This window comes from Dipteris shenzhenensis, chromosome 17, assembly GCF_047967505.1.
Source record: "Dipteris shenzhenensis isolate YYH24624 ecotype China chromosome 17, Dip_SZ_1.0, whole genome shotgun sequence".
NCBI lineage: Eukaryota > Viridiplantae > Streptophyta > Polypodiopsida > Gleicheniales > Dipteridaceae > Dipteris > Dipteris shenzhenensis.
In genome coordinates this window covers 3626373-3636301 of record NC_141612.1, presented here as the reverse complement: position 1 = coordinate 3636301, position 9929 = coordinate 3626373, and the positions used below count along the sequence as shown (strand labels likewise).

At 44.0% G+C, this 9929-nt stretch overlaps 1 protein-coding gene across 1 annotated transcript; it reads right to left on the bottom strand.

Annotated features, from left to right (window-relative positions):
* Nucleotides 1-4395: 4395 nt before the first annotated feature.
* LOC147891540 (putative pentatricopeptide repeat-containing protein At1g56570) lies at nt 4396-8176 on the bottom strand. Its single transcript, XM_087388715.1, has 2 exons — nt 8137-8176; nt 4396-8102 (listed from the first exon to the last, which is right to left on the bottom strand). Exon 2 carries the CDS (start codon nt 7653-7655, stop codon nt 5952-5954), a length of 1704 nt encoding a protein of 567 aa, XP_087244841.1. The 5' UTR covers nt 7656-8102; nt 8137-8176; the 3' UTR covers nt 4396-5951.
* Between the last annotated feature and the right edge of the window lie 1753 nt (nt 8177-9929).

Here is a 9929-nt window from a genome sequence, read left to right as displayed (position 1 = left end):
TGAACCCGTTATTATCTTGCCAGATCTTGCAAAACCCTTCGCTGTAACTTGTGATGCATGTGGGAACAGCATGGGAGGCACTTTGATGCAGGATGGCAGAGTGGTTGCATATGAAAGTAGAGTTCTCAAAGATGCTGAATTGTACTTGCAGACATACGAGAAGGAAATGTTAGCAGTGATACATGCTTTGACCACATGGAAACCTTACCTTCTTGGAGCTGATTTTTATGTGCAAACTGATCATCAGTCACTTAGATATTTTCTCACGCAGAGAAAATTATCTGAAAAGCACATGAGATGGGCTAACTTCCTCTCAATGTTTCATTTTCAAATTGTACATGTGCCGGGTAACAAAAATGTCGTGGCTGATGCACTTTCCAGGAAACCACAGCCTGAAGCAGTCTCCAAGAAACCCAGTGTTTCAGCACTGAGCATTGCTTACAACAATGTGTTAGATGTGATGAAAGATCAGTATGTTAATGATGCTGATTTTTCAACTATTTATGAACAGCTTTCTGATGGTCAAAGGCATGATCACTATATGTTGAAAGAGGGTTTCATTTTGATGCATGGACGACTCTGTCACTGATCAGATGCGACAGAAAGTCATAATGGAAAGTCATGCTCCTCCATATGCAGGACATAGGGGAATTACAGCAACAATTACAGCAATGGAGCAATACTTTTATTGGCCATTTTTGAGGAAAGATGTGGAAGAATATGTGAGAACATGCATGGTTTGTCAGAAAGTAAAGTTTGACAGGCAGAAGGCACCTGGGTTGTTACACCCTTTGCCAATTCCGGATAGACCATGGCAAAGCATAGCTATGGATTTTGTGTTTGATCTTCGACGTACTCCTGCTGGACATGATGGATCAAATGGTCAAATTGTTTTTGCAGCATGTCTTCAAGTATCATGGGATGCCTGAATCCATAATCAGTGATAGAGATCCGAGGATGACCAGCCTCTTTTGGAGAGGACTGTTTGAAAATATGGGCACTACGTTGAATTTTTCGTCATCTTTTCACCCTCAGTCTGATGGACAATCGGAGCAGGAAAACTCTACCATCTTGGATATGTTTAAATGCTATGTCTCAGACCACAAAAGCAAATGGGAGCATTATTTGCCTTTGCTGGAATATGCTTACAATAATACGGTGCACACATCCATGTAAAGCACCTTTTGAAATAGTGGAAGGCGCCAGGAAGATACCTCCCATTTTGCATACAAAAGAGAAAATCTTCGAAGCTGATCGTTTTGTGGAAAGCCTTGAAGAGGCCTACAAGAAGATCAAATATGCCTTGCAAAGAAGTCAAGACAAGCAGAAAAGAGCAGCAGATAAGCACCGCAAGGAATTGGTATTCACAGAAGGTGATTGGGTTTTGCTGCGTTTTCAGAAGGCAAGGCTGAAAAATAAGAAAGGCAAGGAAAGGTTGTACACAAAGCTGAACATGCGTTACTATGGTCCTTTCCAGGTTTCTGAAAAGATAAACGAGGTAGCTTACAGGCTGAAGTTGCCTCCGCATTGGAAGATACATAATGCCTTTCATGTGAGCTTATTAAAGCAATATCATGGAGATATTCCCGAGGATGTACCTGATGAGGTGCAGCCTGAAGTGGAAGAACATGATGAACTTCTGGTCCCAGAGCAGATTCTGGCACACAGAGATAGAAAGCTCAAGGGTAAAGTTATCCGTCGCTACTTGGTAAAATTTCAAAATTACCCATCACTTGATGCGAAATGGATGGAGGAAGGTGAATAGGCAGATTCACCTGGGATATTGCAGCTTTACCTTGATGCTTTCCAATTAGAGCCGATTGCGGTCTGGGCTCCTACAGGTAGTTCAGCAGAGCGAGCGTCTGGAGCATTACCTGATGTTCGAGAGGGGGGTAGCACCTCCACTCCCTCAGTACAAACGGGCTCACTATGATTTCATGAGGTCACTTGATGACACTGTATGTTTCATCCGAGATACTGAGCTGACAGTATTTCTGCTATGAGACTTCATGATATTGATGCATCTTGACTATTGATCACCGAGGATCACATAGATTTTGAGCAGTATATATGGATGGATGCATGCCTCTCCTAGCCATATTTTCAGTGTCTCTGTATACTATAGCTGCGGCTTTCTTGTATACTCTTTTATGCTATATTTCATACTCGCTCCTATGTTTTGGGGCAGCAAACTGTGGTTTGCTGTTTCAAGAGAGGGGTATGTCACGGGGGCGTGAAATTCTAAGTACTCTAATGTACTACAAGACCGTGACAACTTTGGTTTTAAAAGTCCAAGCATGGGCTTAATAATGTGTAATTAAACGCGGCATGGTGCCTAGCACATAAGCGTAATTAATCCCTAGGCCCAAAGGCATTCCAAGGAATTAAAAGAGTGGTTGTTGGGAAATGATGATGTGGCATTTTTAATGGGCCCCCTAGAGGGGCATGTACCTTCAGTGGCCCCCCTAGAGTTCCAGGTGGCTCTAGTGCCTTCTACATGCTCCTTTGCCATTCCTGGACCTTCCTGGGCCTTCTAAACTTCACATGTGTGGTTTTCTCTCTCATCTCCTCCCTTTGTTGAGATTTTGGATTGGTTTTTCAGCCTCCTTCAGCTGAATTCCGTTTTTCTTCATAACTCCTCACCCGTTTGGATTCCTCGACTTCCGTTTGGCCCGATGGCTTCCCCTCTGCCTCCCCTTCGTAGTGATATGCTTTTCCCTCCATGCGTTTGGTAGAACGGGCAGAGCTGAGCACTTCTTTTGCTGGTCGAATTTGCAAAAGTGGCTTTTTCTGGACCTTTTTTCTTCTACCGCCTCCTGGGCCTCTCCTCTTGCAAAGCTACAGCTTTCTGTTGAATTTCGAGTGGTCCGACGCGCTGGTTGATTGGTTTTTCTTAGTTTTGGAGGACTTTCCGACGATGAAACTTCTCCAAAACCTTCTCAATGCATTCCTCTTTGAAGCACGCTTCTTTTGAGCCCAAGAACTCCCACTTCTTCGCGACAGAAGTGCTTCTTTTCGCATTTTTCAGTGGAATTCTTGCTGGTCGGCTCTTGTAAATGCTCTTTCTTCATGCCTTTGCACTCCTCTTTGGCTGAGAATGCAATTGGGCATTGGCTACTATGACTTGGTTCGAGTCTTCAGGGCTTGGTGAGTTGTGATTTTGCTACTGCAATTTCTTTTTGCCATAAGCTATTGGTTGGCCTCGTGTGCCGCCTCTTTCTTGGCTCACAGGTACCCAGGCAGTGCTACATGAGTCATTCCTTGGTTGGGTACTTTGCTGATTTTATTTTGGAGCTTTGAAAAGCTTTGTGAATGCCATCTGGAAACCACTCAAAGAGAGTGCAGCTGGGGTGCAGTGTGATTGCATCTGGACAGCCAATGGAATTGCACTCGGAAAAGAGAATGCCTTTGGGTTGAGCCTACGGGTTAAGTGTACTTATGTGATGGTGTTATATGCTTGAAAGCCTTGCGAAGGCTTAGTGAATTGGGGCTGCGTGCTCACTTGCAGGGAAGGTCTCCCAGATGCAACTTGTAATCATTTCACTGTGAAATATAAAGAAATACCGAAAGGGATGCCACGGTGTTCGGGTGCACTTGTCTATGTCCGTTGAGCAGGGGCATTCTAGCCTCCATCCCTTTTTCAGTGGTTTTGTTTGTGAACAAATGGGTAAATGCCAAATGGTGATCATGCAATGGTTAATGGTTGTGATATATGCTTTGTGAGCTGTAAATAAGCGCTGAAGTGATTAAAGGTTTAGTTCCACTGCCCTCTGAGTGATTAGAGGCCGGTTTTAGACTGCCATATAGAAGATGATGTGGCAAACCCCAAGGGCTCCAAAAAACGACCCTTTCCTAAGACCCTTTACAAGTCCAAAAACAACCTTTTCACAACCCAAGGCCCAAAAATCACCCTTCCCCTAAGACCCCTACAGGGCCAAAAAACAACAAGGTGAATGATATATATCTATCATTCATTAGGCTTTCCTGTGTGTGAGTGAAATGCCGAGACACATCATAAAATTGGAGGCCCTAGGGTGAAAAGGAAGAAGGAGATTATCAAGTGTGCAAAGAGGAGTAAATGCAAATGGCCCAAAAGTGATAAAGGGGACCCCAAATCATGAATACTGTACAAGTGCACCAACCACAAATTAACACGTAAGAGAGAAATAATAAGAATGATTTTATTTTTCCCATCTAGAAACCACAACCTTCACTAAGGCCTACCGATGGCAGGGAAAAAAAACAAAAAAAATAACATTTATTCCAACGAGAACAACTCAACAACGTAAGATGGAGCTTCTCTCAATGCCAATTTCACGATGTCACAAAAATTTCTTCGAATAAAACTCAAACAAACATTACACTCTCGTGTTTATGGCGAGTCTACCTGGTCTGTACAACAAGATTTTCCGAATAGGGAAGCACAAAGAACTTGTCAAATTTAACGGAGATTGAGTAAAATCGAAGCAGGAACCTTTTGCATGAGCCTCTGATCTGGAAAGTATGCTTCAGTCCCAAAATCCTATGGATAACATGGCACTCCAAAACAAAAGCCTCGATGTCTCACCCCCAAAATGATATATTTTCCAGATCCAAACCCTTTATTGCCATTGGAATCTGAGTTTCTCCTGCCAATCAACAAAAAGCCTAAACAAAGCATTGTACACATTCAACGCATGGCTCATCTTCATCAAACCGCCAACCGGACAACACCTCAGATTTTTGCTTTACTCAATCGAAGTGGCACATACTTTTCAAGCATTGCAAGTGGACATTCAGGCGTCGTAAAATAACGGCAGCTGCTCCACAAATCTGCCCATCACAACTTTTGAAGGATGCGAAAACACATAATGGCATCCCTAGACCACCTACAATGTCTATGGTTGGTTGTCCACTTGTTAATTGGTTGTGTGTGAACATTGAAACATTTAGGGAAATATGCTAGACCCAAGAAAGGCAGCTTTTGTAATCGTGATGGACAACTCACAAAAATCTATGAAATCTTTCAATGTTTTGTTTCTTGTGCCTCGTTCACATTTTCTGGTAGCTCCTGTGGTTCTCCGTCTATAGGTATCTAGAAGAGGATGTGGACCACCTTTTAAGCAGTCATCTCCTGAACTGCTAGCTTTCATTATGAGCGAATCTGCCCTTAACATCTGGTGTCATGGAAGAAACTCAATACCAAAATGTTTGTATAAATGGATGCTGATGGTTCAGCAACATATGCATGTGAGTAGCTATCGTTACTATGGTGATATAGTAGATGATCTTCAACCTTGATGGTGCCTATCATGAGGTTTACTTTTCGCTTTGCTATTATAAGATGGGTGTTTTCCTGGTTTAGAACATGTCTAGACCTCATAAGGTTGATGAATGAAAGAGTCCCTTTTCCTTGCAGTAGCATCAAGAATGGTCGTCTTAGATGGTCTCAACACCATAATAGCTTCACCTTGGCCCAGCAAACCTCTCAGGACAGTAGACTTCACTGCCAAGCAGCTCTCGCAGGGGACAAACGATACTATTCACAAGAACAATTCCTGTTTTTGTTGTAATGTGAATGCAAATCGTACTTCTGCACATAATCTTTCAATGTTTTGTGCATTGATGTGAGCACATAGGCCTTGTGACAGTCATCACAAACCCATGGTGGTCTCCTTAGGGATACTGACTAAGGTAAAGCAAAACCAAAAGCAATCCTCACTCTGCCCACGCAGTACATTTTCATTTTCATTTTCATTTTCACTTCCCTATTGCACATGGACAAATCAAGCACGTATCTTTCTTCCTTCATTGTGAAAGGAAGCCCTCTCAGGTTCGATACACAATGCACACCACCCACCACAGATGCTTGTACTCTTCCTCTACGGTTTCAGTACACATCACCCACCACAGATATATGTACTCTTCCTCTAAGGTCAGTACACCAGCTCTGACCTTGCTTCTTTCATGCTTCAGCTTTCTCTCATTATTTCGATGTTATCATAGTCCTCCCGCATGTGAGCATCGGCATATATGTCAGCCATCAAGACATATGCTGCAGGACGTTTCTCCTCTAATCTCACCAAATTTTGAAAGGCATGCCTTCCAACCTCTACATTCTTCCACTTACGGCAAGCACCCAACATAGTCAACCAAACAATAGCACTAGGTTTGAAAGGCATCGTCTCTACCATGGTCACTGCCTCGTCCAATCGGCCGGCACGACCAAGGAGATCAACCATGCAACTGTAGTGTTCACTAGTTGGGATAATGCCATACTGTTTGTTCATAGCCTCAAAGTACTCCTGGCCTTTGTCCAACAAACCCACATGACTGCATACACTCAGAACACTTGAAAATGTGAGCTCATCTGGATGTACACCTTCTTGTCTCATTCTCTCGAACAGATGAAACACACGTTCACTCTCTCCCTGGCGGGCATATCCTGCAATCAATGCACCCCATGCTACAACATTTCTTGAGGGCAGTGCATCAAACAGTTGTTGGGCGTCAAACATGCTTCCACATCTAGCATACATGTCAATCAGGCTGCTTGCCACTATTGCACAGGTCTCAAAACCAGCCCTATTAATTTGAGAATGTAGGTCCTTTCCAATTTCCAGAGCTCCTGTGTTGCCACATGCTTTCAGGATGGCAACGAAGGTAAAGCTACTTGGTGACACCCCTTGCTCTTGCATTTGTGCATAAAGTCTCAGAGCATTCTCCCTTTCTTGTAGCTCAGCATACCCCAAGATCATGGTATTCCATGTCACCACATCACGATGATGCAATTCATTAAAGACACGGTATGCATCGTCCATGATCCCCCATTTTGCATACATATTCACCAAGGAAGTTCCCACAATTACATGTGACTCAAAGCTACTTTGTACTACTTGAGAGTGGAGGGCTCTACCTTTTGCCAGGACAAATCTCTTGTCACCTTGCATCCCCCCTTCCAGTGCTACCAGGCTACTGCAAGCTTTCAATGCACCAACCAAGGTCCGAGCATCGGCTGTGACGCCTTCCTGGTGCATCCGTGCGTACAGTTCCAAAACAAAGGCATTGTCTTCTCGATCAGCATATCCCATGATCATGGTATTCCATGTGACCACATTTCGATGAGTCAAATCATCGAAGACATGCCATGCATCTTCCATGCTCCAACATTTGGCATACATATTGACTAAGGTGGTTCCCACAAATACATCGGACTCAAAGCCACTCTTTGCTACTTGGGAGTGGATAGCTCTACCTTTTGCCAGGCAGCCTGCTCTCACAAATTTTCCATTATCTTGCTTCGCTTCTTCCAGTGTTGCCAGGCTACTGCAAGCTGTCAATATGCCACCAAAGGTTCGATCATTTGGTTGGACACCTTCTTGGTGCATCCGTGCATACAACTCCCAAGCACGTGCACTCTCTTCCTGCTTGGCATACCCCAGGATCATAATGTTCCATGACACCACGTCCCGCTTTGGCATGTTGTCAAACAGACAACGGGCATCCACCATGCTGCCACGTTTTACATACATATGCATCAAATTGTTCGTCTTAATAAGTGGAAGCTTATTTGCATTATGAATTCCCTTGCCCCACTCCCTGAGAGGCAAGGTTTTGTCGACAGCATTTTCATTGTTGTCTCCAGTGCAGAAGGGCGGCCTAAGCTGTGAGCCCATATGTCAGCTACCCTAGAAGATACCGTCAAGAAGAAAGTCAAGTGCATACAGTTGCAAAGCCTGAAGAAAATATTAGATGCCTGTAATGCAAAAACGGAACGCATCCACTCAAACGTTTGAACTAAGGCTGCTGCATTTATAAACTCGTGTGCTGACTACCACACGTCCGAAGCCGCTGAAGCGTGTTTTGTGTTACACATTGAACTGGGTCTCGCAGCAGACCTTTTAAAAAGTCTGCTGGATACCCGCTAAGAATGATGAGCCTTCGTGAGAAGGAGAGATGGGCCGTATCACACAGAAAACACACCCTGAGAGGATACACGACACTGTATCGATATTGGCATTTGAATTGGTGAATATTTCGACGGTGTAAGTGACTTCGAATTCAAGTTGTCGTATTCATTGATGGCATTGATCAGTGAAAAGGTCGAGGAAGTAATTAATTGACTTTTGATTTTTGGTTCTTTGGTATACCAATGACACGTGGCGAAGTCCACGTGTGCATGACTAACACGTGGTGCAGCATGGCACATGTAACTACATCTAACCAAGTTGTAACTTCCTAACTGACGAAGAGAGTGAATAAAGAGCTGGTCGAGCCAAGAGAAGGGCACGTGTTTGCAAAAGCTGACTGTTGTAGCATTTCACATATTGGTGGAGATGTCGGCCGCCAGATGGAGGAACACCACATGGAGGAGGCTCATGCTCACTCTCACCCTCAAGACCCGATCTTTGCTCTTATGTCTCAGCTTTCGCAGACGAACCAGGTGTTGTCGTTGCTAGCCTCTCATCATGTGTCGAATTCGTCCACACCGTCGAAGGACAACAAGGTTCATCCCAAGTCTTTTCATGGTCTTCCCACGGAAGATGTCATGGTCTGGATCGACCATTTTGAGAACATTGCCGACTACCATTCCTGGTCCGACGAATGGAAGGCACTGGACCTCCGCACAGTTCTAGAGGGCATTGCCGCAACCTAGTTCATACAACACCACGATTCCATCAAGCATCATTGGCCTAGTTTACGACATCAACTATTACAAAATTTCGCACATGCCAATGTGATGCAAGCAGCACTTCAATAACTGCAAGGCCTGTTTCAAAACGAACATGAACATGTGGCGCAGTTCGTGGTCAAATTGAATCAACTTTTGTTGCGGGTGAATTCTTCCATGTCAGAGGACATGAAGCTGTTCTTTCTCTGGCCAAGACTCAGACATGATATTTCCCATCGCACAAGAGATCAGGGTCCTAAAACATTCTATGACGCTGTCCAAATAGCTCAAAGAATTGAGTCGTGTATTTTAGGGGAACATAACCGAAGCAATCATTCATCCTCTTCTTTAGAGAAGCGTAGAGTGATAACAGACATAGCGGTTCCTATGGACATAGATGTCCAAAACTCACAGAGCATTAATCAGAATTCATTCAAGAAACGATTACCTGAGCGAGATGAAAAAGGACGCACGCAATGTTTCAATTGTAATCGATACGGACATGTCGCTAAATATTGCCGATCTCCACGCTCCAGTTCACACGTGGTTCAGAATGCTCAAGTCACTGATGCAGCGATGCTCGTGGAGCTTCCAGGTAACGTTTAAGCGGTTGGCAATTGAGGCTGGCCAACCGCACTTGCAAGCCTGACTGCACATAGTCATCAAGTCTGCATCGTTACAGCTATCCACAAGGAGTTTCGTTTCAATGTGTTAATCGACACTGGCAATTCCATCTCTTCAATTAGTCCCGAACTTCAACAGCAACTCACTTTCCATTCCTTCCATGGTCCACAGGTACAGGTCCTTTTCGGGGATCACCAAACATTGTATCAGTCCCATACCTTGGTGGATGCTAAGTTCTCAATGCAAAAAGAGTCCCTCTCACATTCATTGTACCTGCTCTCTAAATAATTATTTTCGCTTCCCTTAGGTTGTGATTGGCTCTCTCAAAACAAAGCTTTGGTAGATTTTCATCAACATACTCTAATAATGTCAGGAGGCAAACCCATACCTTGGATACGTTGGGGCCTGTATTCAAGCATTTCTTGCTCACAGTCAACTACTACAGTTCCATATTCTGAGCGAGTTCAAGGGGTACGCACTTTGCTCAACAACTTTAAGTTTGTCATTTTTGATCCTCAGCGTTCAACCCGGACAACGGCACTTGTTTTTTACAACATTCGCACATAATCAACACACCCTATAAAGATGGCAATTTGGAGACGTTCGCCAAAGCAAATATAGTGCATTAATCAGGCAATTGAAGAGATGCTACAGA

Excerpts from the sequence above, each read along its gene's own strand:
- LOC147891540 (XM_087388715.1), bottom strand. The coding sequence starts at position 7,655 with ATGGGCTCACAGCTTAGGCCGCCCTTCTGCACTGGAGACAACAATGAA.